Here is a 14,526-nt window from a genome sequence, read left to right on the forward strand (position 1 = left end):
GTAGTGCATGTTGTGCAGGGCTTGGGTCATAGTCTGGTTGGTTAAGTTGGTAGCTGCTGCAAAACACAACTTTCGTTTTCTACAAGAAATTTTTGCTGTATCCATTTCCTTCACGTAGTGTTTATTTCTCTAGACCTTATGCAGTGTAGTTTCCATGGTCAGATTATGCCTATTGTGTTGTTCCTCTAAAAGTACTTCCTGCACTTGAGTCTTCACAGAGCAGCTTGTCCATGTGTACAGAGGTAAATGTGATCTGTGTTGTTCTAAAATTGGATCAAAGTATCTTTTTTTAATCTGTATCTCATTAGTAGAGTTGTTAAAAGATGTTAACATCAAAGACTTATATTCAGAGTGCACAGTTTCACGTGGCTCTCAGATATGTGGAAGAGCAAAACTCCCCAGTGCTGAAAAAATTCCCCTTCTGTGAAACATTTAAAAGGATGAACCTTAATCTTTAATCCATAACAGTTCCTTATCATGGATTCTCTTTGACCTAATGTTCCTCAAATGACACATCTCATTCTGCACCTCAACCAGTGGCTCCACAATCTTCAGCATTTTGACCTAGCGCCGTGTGTTCAGCTCCTAAAATATTCTGACTGGTGTATAGTGTGAGTCATAAAGAGCAGAAAAATGTTAACATCTATCACTTTAAGTAACTGCTAGTAACATCCTGTCACTAACATTGTGACTGGTTGTTAATAGCAAGTACTTAAAGCAATAGCTGTCATCGCCGGGAAGGTGTGGGGGACCCAAGAAATTTCATCCCGCCTGGGTGTCTTTCCTTTCATGCTACACTGAACCTAGATGATATTAAAATACCAATTTTATGTTTGGATTAGAGAATTCAGCGATGACAAACCACATGTCCATTTGTATGCAGGCTAACCAGCGGGTGGGATCGTGTTGTCGCTTTCAATATTCCTGAACAGGAGAAACAATAATAGCTTTATGATATATTCTTACATGGAATGTGGCTAAAACTTTTCATTGTATCAGTGTCTTTAAAAAAACCCCCAAAACCCAAAGCAACAGGAAAAAGTTTTGCAAAACTGTGAGGTTTTCCTTCCATTTGAAAATTTGCTTATGCTGTTTCACTATTTTCATGGCTCACTAGATGCAGTTTCCTATTTTCCTGTGCCTGTCTATGTTTCCTGGTGACTTACAGTTCACTTTATGGAGCACAAATAAATGCATTGGAAGGGTGAAGTAAATAGTATGGCAAGGGAATGATTGCATTATCCTTGAGCTGTAAAATGCCTGAACTCCTTGAATTTGATGCCATACAGTAGATTTTGCTGATGCAGAATTGAAGTCTGTAAAACATAATCACTGCTGTAGGATTTAATCTAGCTGGTGACGGAGCCGTCGTCTCCTTAGGCAGGAACTGGACCTGTAATGTTTAGGATTGAAAGTCTAAATTTAGACTTGAGAGTCGTTGTGATGTGGGAAATATAAGTAATTAAAGTGTTTGCTGAGGGGCCTGGGGAGAAACCTGGATTGGATTTCTGTGGTATTACCTGTGCCTCTGGAAGAGGAGACAAGCAGTTGGGCTTCAGACACTGAATTCCTATAAGGTTGCCGAGTGGCTAGAGTCTAATGTATTACACCTGTGAGCCATTTCCATTGAAGTAAATGGGATTTGCACACATTTGTCTGAGAAGAAGATTTAGTTCCTCCTGATCTAATTATTAGCTGTTGGTTTTGAGTAATTAAAAGAACTTTTAATGGAGAGCCTTGGAGATTATGAAAACTCCAACTATGTGACATAAACCACAATTACGTGTCTGAGTAATTTTGTTTAGGTAGCAGTTTGTCTTCACTTCCAAAAAGCTACGTTGTTCTCTTGTTTTATTTTCTTTTAAAAATAAAAAGAATTACTGAAAAGCTAAGGCATATAAACAGTCTTGAATAAAACATAATAAAGCCAAACTCTTCCTGAGGTCAACTTGGTTGAATTTCCTTCACAGTAAAACTGAAGTGCTTTATGGTTCAGTGTGTTTTGGCTTTGGGATAGTTCACATGCTTTAAGTTTAAAAAAAAAAAAAAAAAGAAGAAAAACCCACGCAAAAATCACAAAACCAAAAAACCACAGTAAACAAAAAAACAACCAACAAAACAAAAAAGCCCACAAAAACCCAACCCGTAGCTTTTAGCAATAGAAGCAAGTCCAAAGATACTTACATTTAACATAAGATATTATTTTCCCCTTGGTAACATGACTAGCAATAAAATATTTAACAAATATACGCTGAGGCACAGGCAGAGCTCAATATATTTTCCTTTGCTTAGTTGTCAGTGTCCTTTTAGACTGAAGATGGGAATACAACTTGCAATTTTACCAGCCTCATGCCTGCCCTCGTGGCAGTCTCTAAAACCTATTCCACAGTAATATTTCTGCTGTAATATTTTTCTCCAGCATGCCAGGCTGGTTCATTGGCTAGCGGTAATAGAGCAATATCTTTTCAGTGCATGTACAAACCTTCACAGAAGATCAGGGAAAGTAGGTTCCTTCATTATTACCCTCTTTGCAATCAAGGGAAGTTGAGTAAGTGGCTGTATGAAAGGAGCTTGTTTTGCAGTAAGCTAAAATAAACACTTGACATGCTAATGAAAGCAATTTTATGTTGAACCTCTAAAGTATTAATGGTGTCTGTTATTATACTATTAGATAGATTGTTCTCTGCCTCCAGATTGTTGATAGAGAAAAGCAAGTGTGAACTGCACAGCAGATTCTCATGTCAATGGCTGTATTTGGTAGTTTTTCATTATAGGGATACTATCTGGGGAAATGGATAGACTGGATACTTGGAGAAACATCCTTTACTCCCAGGTTCCCTGCAGTGTTTCGGGTTTTACATGTGCAAACATGCAGTGTGATTTTCTTTTTTTTTCCTCCCTCCCCTTTCCTGCATCCTGGGAGAGTAAAAGCAGCCAGAGATAATTTTGCCTTTCCCTCAGTCAGGTGTATTCAATGATTGAGTGATTTTAAAGTCTCAGGTGAGCAAGATGTGTTTGGCACTAAACAAAACCAAGCACGTCTGACTTCAGTAGCTCCATAACACAATCCTAAAATAGTTACATAGACAAAATGGCAGTGCTTGTCACAGCGTAGCGGCCACGAGTTGGCACAAATGCCACAGGTCGCCCATTCTCATCCTATTTGTTGTCACCAAGCAAAAGCAAACCATTTCTACAAAAGCCTAAAAAACCAAAAATTTAAAATGCTCCTCATTTCTCTTACCTACCACCCCACACATCCTCCCATATGTAATAACAGCATGGGGTGTGCATTAGATTTTCCCAATAGTGGGATAAGCAAAACTGTTTGCCCTTTCCTTCTTTATGGGATTTCTCAGATATAACATAGAGCCTGCCCAAGAGCTGCCCAATCCATTCCCACCATGGTCTGTGCGGATCAATATTGTGTCAAAGATAAGTAATACATCTGGTAACAGCAGCACAAATACCTGATCTTCTCCTCTTCCGGCAGAAAAATTATCAATCCATGCAGCGAAAGCCGTTTCTGTCCCTCTTGAGGTCAGGACCTTCAAGGGATGTGAAGACAGACCTAGAGCTCTGCAAGTTGTCTTGCTCCAGCTTTTCTCATATGCTACTCCCCAGATGAATGCTCAGATTCCTCCTGATAGATTGATAGGCTGTTGGTCTCCCATGATCACCTGTGCTGAGGCTCAGTGTCTGTGTGAGGAGCTGGACTGTTCAAGTTGTTCATCCAGGATGAATTTTATCTGCTTTCCATTCACTTGGTGGGAAGGAGAAAAGTTTGATGGATAAGCCAAGCCAGGAAGGTCAAAATGAACACAAATCACCTTTAAGAGAGTTGATAAGAGTTGGTTCCTTCGCCTGATGGGGTCATCACACTTTGTGCTCTTGTCTTTCAAGGGTAACATCACATGTCTGAAATGTTGCTTGGCAGTGTCAGGAGTCCAGGCTCACCAGCAGGCACCTGCATGACTTGGTGGATGCTCTGTCCATGGGAGATGTCAGTCTGGTGATTGGAGTACACAGCAGAAATGAGGTGAAATGAAATGGCGTCTGATCTTGACAACTCATTGGTCCAACAGGTCAGAGCCATTCAGTAGGATGCTCACTGAGAGGGAGACACCCTGGCTCCTCATCCCTTCTCCCAAAAATGTTTTCACGCAATGATAAAAAACACATAGTTTTGGGAATAGAAAATAAAACTCAGTGTGTAAGACTCAGGCTTAGTCCTTTAATTGTGAGATTAACACATTTAACTCCTGCTTCTCCTTTGTATTGATGCCTTAAGCCCCTAATGGTTTTTTATTTTTCTAATATTTGTAAGACTTATAAGTTTTATAAGTAGGTTTTAAAAGCAGCAACCCCTCCCTCCTTTGTCCCTTGTCCCTTTCCCTTTCTCTAGCACCCTTGTTTATACATTCCTTAGCCCTCTTACCCCATTCTATGCTCCCTATATCAATCCTACTCCTGAACACAGCAGAGATGTTTAGTCTTTTGTCAAGGCAAGGCCTAGATTGTTGGCAGAACAGCATATCAGGGCCTAAACCACAGAATACAGTCAAGAATTAGGTAACTATGTACCCTTTGTGCTCTGATGAAGAGGAAGGTGGGATGAACAGAGGGTCCCAAAACCCCCAGACCCATTTCTCAGGGGGTGGACCCCGAGGCGGTCCAGAGTAAAGGCCACAGGGTGGACACATCTGGGATTGGATGGATGGTATTATAAAATGTAACATCTCAGGCACGGCCTGAGCATGTCGTGTAACATCTTAACCTTGGCAAATAAACCCTTTCTTATCTCACCCCTAATTAACTGCTCTGGAGATTTTTTCAGCACCAAAATTCCACGGCAACAGTATACCATGAATTTTGCAGCTGTGCTGCTCACTCCCTAGCTTCACGGGGAGAGATATAGTGTATGCACCCACCACCAGAGTCCACAGCACTTGGCTTATGCTGCATTCTGCTGATGTGGGCTCCATCCTTTCTGGGGCTGGGGGGATGTGTACAGCAGCTGCTCTGTGCTACCATTACACAGGGGGGTACAAAGCATCTTCTCTTAGGCCCTCCAACACTGTGCAGGCCTGATTGTTTCTCTCTAAGGTATGAATTAATATTAACTAGCTTTGACTTCTGATTAGTTTTTAAATGTTCTGCAGTTAATAGCAAGCAGGCCTTTATCATTTGATAAATTGTAGCTACACTCCTTCTTTACATCCCACAGGGCAGTCATATTCTTCAGTGAATTTCTGCTCCACTGATAATCTACTAAAAATGAACGTCAAGACACGTAATTATACTTCAAAAAACACACAGTCACTTACTCAGCCTTAAAAGTGCTCCTTCTTATTAAGATGGCTTAGAAGTTGCTGTCTTCTTTTTGCCACTAGACCTAATCCTTAAATAAAATGTTAAATGAAGATAAAGTACTACAGAAGAAGTTCCCTGGGAAGCATGTGTATCAAACATGCCTGTGAAACGTTTCACCTTAATGCAGATGGGTTATATTTAAAGGGTGGCTATTAACCCCCATCCACTGTGGTTGATAGCTTCTCTTTTCACTTCTGTTTTGAAGTCCACCATCTGTCTTGACTGATTACAGCTTTCAGAATATTGGGTGATCACCTTCCACTTAGCCAGGGGTAAAACAGGATGTTATCTGTATTTTGAGTTGTATTTGCTCTTTGAGCAAACACTTCTTAGAAGAATCTTTTCATCACTGAAGTGGTTTCTGCTGTTCCATTAAATTGCCGTGCAGTGGCTACACAAGATGACTTGGGAAACACAGCTCATTTTGGCCTCCACAGGTGATGTACAGTCCTGTTGTGTTGGCCATTTACTCATTTGGGTTTGTTTTAGTGACCTAATGTACGTCTGTGTAACCACACCAGGCAAACAGTTGCAATTCCTGGTTTTGCCCTGAATGCTCCGGAGTAGATTTTCTTCCTCCTGAGATGAGCTAAGGTGAAAAATACTAAGTTACTAAAGTGACTAATGCAATGTTGTCAGAGGAGAGTTCTACATGGTGACACGCACCGGCGTACCTGCAGGGGCCTCATCTGTCAAGGAATTCATTGCTCATTTCTAAGCATGATGTGAATAACAGTGAACCATCGCAATTGTTCGAGTCCAGTGCAGGAGACGACAGGGCTGGTCCCTTCATTCTGAAACACTGATGCAAAATAGTCCATGGTTTTGTTTGCATTTTATGCTGTTTTTAATGAGTGTATTCTCCTCTATGGCTTCTCTGTCTGTTTCCTCAATTTGTGAAAAATTGTAATAGGTCTCATGTTTTATTTTGACAGCTTGAGAAAGAAGCTGTGTGGCTGTCTTTTGTGGTGTGCAGTTAGTCAGTCCTTAGGCATACCAGGAAAGAAAAAAGAGTAAATTGATATAGTAATGACAAAATTTGTGATTGTATTGTGACCTTCACGCATGAGGTCCCTTTCTTTCTCTGTCTCTTGGATAGGACTAACTGTAGGGCCAGGAGTCAGCGCTCCTCCATGCTGCTCTTGAGCATGCATCAACTCACATAAGTGATTTCTCTCTCCTTTTATACACTGTAATAACAGTGATAATACCTTTGCAGCAGTGTGTGTATTTTTTTCCATCAAAATGCCAGTTCTATCTTTGTCCTCTGCATGGGCTGTGACATCTAGGGTGTGATGTCCATCCATATTCTGGTTATGTTGGTCAGCTTGAGCTTCCAGGAGATGTCTGCCTTCATAATGTTTTAAACAGTCACAGAAATAGCAGTGCTCAGCATCCTTGGCAATGAAATGTTTGATGTCCCCTCCCTGGCACCTGTACTGCACAACCCGAGTCGATGGAGAATTGCACCCAGTGAAAAGCCAAACACAGCATTCCCACCAGTCTAGGTATGAAGTGAGTTGGGGCAATTCAGAGTGCTCCTGTCTTCCAAGCACCTCATTTGTGCTGTAGCTGTTCTCCCCTGTTCTTTAGCCAGGAGAGGCATAGCAAAGCCAAGTTACTTGCCTAGTGTGTGACCCACGGAGGAGAGAGGCAAGGGGAACACGCCTGGTGACTTCAGTGGGGCTTTAGCTGACACTCCTGTGTTTCTCAGGACAGTAAATAGGTGAAATACAATAGTGCTATTTTTAACTTCTGAGATAATCCACTCAAGCTACAGTTTTGTCATTCTTTTCCCACGCTCCTGGGCAAAATGCTGCATGGAAATGGAACCCTGTTATTTATTGGGCTGACAGCTTTGCTGGGCTGGGTGCACTCACAGGGCTGTGTCTGCAATGAGGTGAATTGTTGAAGCAGCAGAGAGGGAAGAAGTCTCATAACTCCATTAAACAATTACCGCAGATAACTCGTTACTAACCCTTCTTAAAATTTACCCCAGAGGGGTTATATACAAGTAGTGATTAAAACTGACCTAAATCATAATTTAATTAAAAGAAATTAAAATGCAAACTGAAAGTGTTCGGTAACCTCAGGCCACCACCCTAATGATTCATTTTAATGTGTTTGTAGTTCTGCAATAATGGCCTTTGTGTGTATGTGCTTCTTGGTTTATGTCTGATATCATTTTGCCACTGGAACAGTTTGAAAATGGTTGCAGGCTATATAATCTTGAGTTTCTATATGGATACACGTGTGCTTTCTACTCACATTTTAGGAGTTTCACTGATGCCAGCCTATCTACTTGTGTGCAGAATGTAACAGCTGTAAGATCAAGGCCTATATTTTTAATTTTCTCATTAATTAGTTTCCCTCTTGTACAAGAAGGAACTTCATGTCATTAGTATGATTACCATGGCAATATTTTTGTGCTGTAAAAAAGATAAATCAAAACTGGCACCTTTGTTTGACAGATCTTGGTTTGTGTTTGCATTTGTCATAGAAAAAAGAAGCACAGGCCAAACCAATAGAGAGATGCCACGGTTGCTGGCCACCCAGAGAACCAGAGGATGCTCCCAGACTTGTATGGCAGAGCGATGCAGGGATGTAGCAGGATCAAATCTAGTGTTCCAGGATGCGGTGCCTGCACAGATAAAGATGTGAACCTGAGGTGGTGGCCCTCTGTCACTTTTATTTCTACTCTGGGAAGGAGGAGGACATTTGAAGAAACCTTACTCTGATTGGTGACACCCTATGGATGATATAAGTACAGCTTTCTCAGGAGTGAAAACAGTTTTATTATTAATAACATTTATGTTCAGGAATTAGACTCAATTATCCTTGTGGATCCCTTCCAAATCAGGATATTCTATGATTCTGTGCTGGAGGGGTAAAAATAGACTGGTTTGTACAGATTTTGCAGAATTTCTTCTTTTAAATGAAAAATACGTTATCTACAATTCTGTTTTCTTCCAAAAAAATGTCTTTTTGCACCAGTTTTTGAGACACTGACTTTAGCCTTGGCTCTAAGCGTGTCGCCAGTTGCTTGTGAAGAAAGGTGCTGCTGAGGAGGAGTAGATGTATGAGCAAACCCAGCACTTACTCAGCTCCGAAATGGGAAGAGCCAAGAGGCCAGCAGGCTATTAATATTTTTGACTTCCCATGTTTGTCACAAGAACAGTGGAAGATGTAAAAAGCCACATGCCTCCAGGCTGTTGGAGAGAAAATGGAAGAATACCTGCTCTGAGAGTTTGTCCCCTGTCCTTTCATGGGGATCTTGTCCCAGCCCTCTCCCATCTGACTGCTGGCTTATTATTTATCATATTATCTGCTTCATTTGGGGGCTGCTACTGCATCTGGCACCTCACTGTGCATGCTAAATGCCTCTTCGTTACAGAAAGCGGGCAGGCACTCTCGGAGTATCCACTTTTCAGGCTGAGTTAGAAATGCTACTCGCTTTGCCAGCTTGCTGAGCGTGCTGATTGATCCATTTTAGGCTCTTTTCTACCAAATATATCAGTTGGGGGAGGGGCATGGATTTTCTTGATGATCTCAAAGAAAATACCCAGCGGAGAGAGGAAGAACCTAACAGGCAATAGTCAACTTGGCAAGAGAAAGCAAAATGTATGGTCAGGAGTAGATATATTTGAGTGTCTGATTTTGTTTGTGCGGTGCTACTGTAATTCTCAATCTCCTGCTTTTTTTTTCAACTGACTGTCATGCCAAGGGAAAAGAAACAGATGTTCCCGGTTTTTTTGTGATGTGGCTCAAAATCATTTACAGTTGGTGGCCTAAAATGACGCGACATGTTGTTTGCCACTTCCTGTATCTCCTTTGGAGTGAATGACAGATTGCTGTTCAATTACCAGTATAATAGAAAAGCAGATATTGTGAGGACAGATTTCACCTAAAGGAAATGCAATCACCAATTGCTGCAGTAGTAGAAAGAAAATGATGGCAGATACTGCAGAAGCCATCCAGTGGAAAAGACATTTTTATTATAAATAATGTCATGGGGAAGACTCAAGGGAAATGCACTGGCTCTGGCTTTTCTGCCTAGAGAAAAGGAGAGCCAGGAGTGAGTAAAAATATGGTGGAAAAATTGGCTTGCTACTCTTGTAAAATATATTTCCATCTCTTTGCCTTAAGCATGTGCTTCTTAAAGCCTTTCCATTTGCTCTGCACCCAGCTCCAATGGAGAGCAATAATTACAGAAAGACTCTTCATCAGTAGAAGACACTCATTAGAAGAGTTTTTTAAAAATGGAAAAAACTGTTTGTCAGAGGCTTTGGGATTAGTCACTTCCCCACCCTATAGTTTGCTTTCTTATTGGTGTATTCGTGCTCTGCTTTCTCCCTTTCTCCTGAGATAAAGAGATTTTCCAGGCCAAGCAGAGTTTAACCCTTCCTTCTGCAAGTCATTTACTTGAGCATCACTTGTCCACTCTTCATTTTTTAGCATTCCCTTCTCTGTATTTCTGTCAAAGTCACTTGATAGGCACAGCACGTACTTTCAGTATGCTGATGGAGATGAATTTTCATGTCACGATCCAGTCAGTCGGTGGGTCAGAGTACAAGAGGTGAAGTTCCTGCTTAAAGTCTTTTACATTTTTCTCTCTAAAGGGACTAAAATAAAGTGTTAGACGGAAAACATGTTGAGAATCCTGTAATTTTTGTTCTATTAGACCACCTTTAAACAGTGAATGTCCAGTGAAATAATAGATTTAGGATTGGAAAAACAGATAGTCTGCTGAACCAGATGATCACTTAAACTTTCTCTCGTAGTTAAAGTTTGCTCTGAGTAAGTGATTTAAACAAGAGATATAGTCCCTTTGCAATAAACATAAATGAACTCTTGAAATACCTGGTTTTAGTCAAATAACTCATGGCTATAGTCATACTTGTTATAATGGATGTAGAAACAAGTATCATCTGGAAATGGAGCTTTGCATTGTGAATGCAGTAAGGTAATGGCTGAAATGTTTTTCAGTGATATATCAGTAGTTACCATTTATGTCTGACCTGCTTTTTCTGAATGTAAAGTCTTTCTGCACAGAGTGAAACATGTTGCACTTGACCATAATTAAATCCTTTATGCTTTGGCACTGCTCATTTCATAGTGATGCAATAACCTCCTTGGGTCTGACCTACTGGTAAAGATTTTTCCAGCGCTGCTGCACTGTTGTTTTATAGGATTGTCTTGAACATACTTTTTCTTTCTGTAGCTCCTGAAGTAGGTGACTTTATCCCTTTGAAACACATCCTGGTGATGAAAAGGGTTTTTTTTCTTATTTATGAACTGATGGCTGCATAGCTTGCTGAGTGCCAAGCCTGTGTTTTAAGAGAAAAAGGGAGGGGGAGAAAAAAGTTTATCTTCTAGTACAGCTAGATTTCTATTTTGCATGTGGTCCTCCTAGTGTGTCTGGACAGGCAGAACACTGCTTTTGAAAGTAATACTTTTTGATTACAAGCGGGGGAAGGAAAAACCCAGCAGGTTTTATCAAGCCATTTTGGTCATCCATGTAATGCGATTTTTAACAGGTTAGAGCTCACTAATATGCTAAGAAATCACTCTAGCAAGTCACCCATTAAGGCTGGTTTGAATCAGGACAAAGAGTTACCAGAGGGGCAGGAGGCCTGAGTCCCCGCTGATGGCCATCAGCTGCACCCTGCCCACCTCCCCCATCTCAGGCGAGGGGTGTCAAACTCCTGCTCCATCTCCTCTCCTCCTGGGAGCAGCTCTGTGCAGGGTCAGCCTTGGAAATACTTCTCCACTAGTCCCATCTGCTGGATAGCAGGATGAATTGCCTGCTGGAAAGAGGGAAAGCATCATAGCTCAGCCTTTAAATAGGAGCTGGATGTGGCGTGCCACCAGATGTACATCTGCCTGTCTGTGCTGTCTGCTCCCTCTGTTTTCCTTCCATCCACCTAATCGCATTTGGACCACTGCTGTTCCCTTCACCAGGTTCCATGTGCTAAGTAAAAGTGAGTTGAGGAACTTTAGCAGTGTCACTTTAGAGAAGCTCTAATCACAAAAACCCGGGAGCCACCAAAGATCACAGAAAAAAAATATGTGTATCATTATCAAGCTATTTCCAGGCCTGGGAATGAATTTCCTTTCTCCCAGTGTATATGCTCAGCAGTCAGTTTTTCAAATGCCTCATTAAGGCTGGTACTCAGCTGTTCTCGTGGTGCTGGAAAGGAGGGAGCGTGGCCATCGCATCTGATCCCGCATGCTGCACTGCAGCCTCTCATATTATTATGAAGCTAAAAGAGCCTTCTCCATCGTTGAAAATACAGAATTCCTAATATATTTCTCACCAGGGCAAGCAAAGGTTAAGAGAGCCATAGACATTGCCCAGGGTATTACTGTTCTTGGTGGTAATTCACTGTTTGCTACCTGCCTTCTAAAAGGGTAGAAAATGGATAATGAATGCAAAGTAGGAAAGAAAATTGGGAATGAATGTGAATGTAAAAAGGGGAAAAATGCATTCTGTCCTAGCAATCTTACTTTGGTTTGATTTGCTCTCTTCTTTACAGTTGTTTGTGATGCATTTTTATACTTTATGTTAAGTGGCATTGTGGCTTTTGCTTTAAAATTCAGTTCAGGTGATTCTTACCTTCCATAGGCATTCAAGGGAGTTTTGCAAGTCAGAAACACAGCCACTTCAAGGATCCTGGGGAAATGTTACTGGAGGAAAATAATCCTAGGAAAAAACTCTTTATAAAATACATAGATGAAGTTCAAGTAACAATTTCATTTATTGCAGAGAATGTTTAGGGAAGCATCCCTTTATTTGGTATCATTATTTTCAGTGAGCCTATTGAGATAAAATCTATAATCCTCATCCTAAGATATGAAAACATGCCTGGTTTAAATGGAACTGGTCCTGTTGGCAGGTGTTTTCAGTTTACCGTTACATCTCTCCTCTTTTATCACAGAGCCTTGCTGTAAATTAACAGTTTGTGCTGAATTGGATACAATTAATATTGCTGCTACTGTTACCAATAAAAAGATGTATCATAAATAATTTTTATGTGTTTTTCTCAATAGGTGGTGATGGCACTGCGGAGAAGCAAAACACTGATGAAACTGAGGCGCAGAGCCAAGAAGCAGGTTTGTGCCCAGCTCCTTAAAGGCCTATCTTAGGCTTTATCCACTTGGTGAACAATAAACTCAGTGAGTGCTATTGAAGGGGAATGTTTGGACACTTTCACCAGATTAGCTCAGATCTTGAGCAATTCTCCCATCAGAGACCGAAACTTCATTCATTATGAATGGATGTGTTGCAGTGCAGGAATGCAGACTTCCCTCTCCAGCTTACTAGCTCTACATTCTCCCTTTAAGGTGAACTCCCTCTAGCTAATTTTCTCACTAGCAAGAAATAATTTTTTCCCCTCTGCATAGAATAGAAATGGGGGAATAGGAAATTTGGAGAAGAAGGAAGCAGGCAGGAGGCTCCTTTTGATGAAAACTCAACTTTGGAAGATTTTAGAAGGTATTTTCAAGTTTTTAAAAAATATCTGCACAAGTCTCAGCAGTTTTGAAAATTTAAATCCATACAGAAAGATATTGATTATGCTGTGAGTGAATGTCAGAGTTCACAAGCAGGGGGTTTTGCAGGTGACATGCTTATAAATAATAGTGAGCTCAGTATGTTGAAATACAGTGTCACTCTGTGCTCACAATAGGTTTTCTATTTTTCTTTTCTGTTTATGGTTGGTTTTTTCATCCTGCCCACCTCTGTTCAGTGCAAGAGACAGCTAGAATTAATCAGTTACCAAAAGAGCCAAAGTGGAAATGAAAATGTCTATATATTCCCTTAATTCTTAAGTATTTCTTTTAGTGAAATATTACATGTAACACAATGCTTTTCTCATATGGTTGGTTTTTTTCTCATTGTAATGCATAATGTTGCCTAAACATACTTAATCCAGGGGGAATTAAATGGTTTGCTTTGAAACTTCTTTTTAATCAGATTGTTTTAATCAGATTGTTTTCAGTATGTGGAGAAATTGAGCTGAAGAAGGCCAGTCAGCAAACACAGCAGATAAATTTAGAAGGCCTAGATTCCTGACTTATCTGGTCTGCTTCCTTCATTGTGGTAACAAGGGTCCTCCTTTTTGTCCTGTGCATTGGGCACTGTGTACGTGGAACTGCAGCTTTTTACTGCCTGCCCTCCACAGGTCACTCTTCTGCAGCTGAGTGCTAACATCTGAGGCTGTCCACACGTGCTTCAAGTCCTTCTGTGTTTTATGTCCTCTTTATCACCTCTTCTGTATGTCCTCACGTGGGGCAGGCAGTGGGAGATGAAGCCCTTGGCACACAGTATTAAAGAATAAACTAGATTGCCATGGACTTCAGCAAAATTTATCCTCCCCAAGATAAGCATGCAGTGGTGTTTCGTGAATGCTGGAGGGCAACCACATTTCCTTTCCTGGGTTTTTCACTTTTGTGCTAGTCATATTTTAAACAGGCAAAGGGGACCAGGGAGAAGAATGAGTTGTTCTGTCGGAATCGAGACTCTGTTTTGAATCTCTGACTAGGCTGGGGCATATCTTTTTCCAAGCAATATTGAGCTTTTAACCATACCATGTACTGCTTGGCTACCAGCTCACCTAAGAACTACTACTACCCAGAGCTCCTGGCTGCAGCTGCAGAGGTTTCTGTTAAACCCAGTTATAGCATCTACAGATGCCCAATACAGCCCCCTGTGCTTGTCAGTGATAGTCACTCTGATGGGGTGTATATTTCCCTGCTATTTTGGTTCACAAAACAGTTTGAATTAAATGCATTTCTTTTATCCCAAGAAAATGAAGGAATATTTACCTCTCAGAATTATTACTTCGCTACTGTAGATGTCTTAAATGCATTGTGTTTTTCCCAAAACCGTCATTACGACTTGTAGCAATACGAGCTGTCAGAGCTGGTTTATCAGAACCATGGGGTACATTCTTGTGCTATCTTACATTGGTAGTCATGTTTTGTTACTCTCAGGGAGAGCGTCAGAGAAAAGATCCAGACATTTAAAGTCTAGGATCCAGAAAACGTCATTCTTTAGGAACGCGGTTTAGGTATAAGCCTAAAGACAGCATTGTGCCCACGCACAGCCCATTAATCACCTCTTCGGCCACAGACACACGGTGTTACAGGGAA

The 14,526-nt window shown here is 41.0% G+C and overlaps 1 protein-coding gene across 3 annotated transcripts in view; it reads left to right on the forward strand.

Annotated features, from left to right (window-relative positions):
* MACROD2 (mono-ADP ribosylhydrolase 2) overlaps positions 1-14,526 on the forward strand; it is an 840,112-nt gene that overhangs the window by 772,923 nt on the left and 52,663 nt on the right. For 2 of the 3 annotated variants that reach the window (XM_051792686.1, XM_051792688.1), the window contains exon 12: positions 12,424-12,486. In XM_051792686.1, coding sequence (XP_051648646.1) covers positions 12,424-12,486 — 63 coding nt within the window. Of the gene's footprint in view, positions 1-12,420; positions 12,487-14,526 lie in introns of all 3 variants that reach the window. The other variant, XM_051792687.1, reaches the window with a different exon arrangement.

Source organism: Manacus candei, unplaced genomic scaffold (assembly GCF_025592945.1).
Source record: "Manacus candei isolate 608988 ecotype Guabito, Panama unplaced genomic scaffold, ASM2559294v1 h1tg000035l, whole genome shotgun sequence".
Lineage (NCBI taxonomy): Eukaryota > Metazoa > Chordata > Aves > Passeriformes > Pipridae > Manacus > Manacus candei.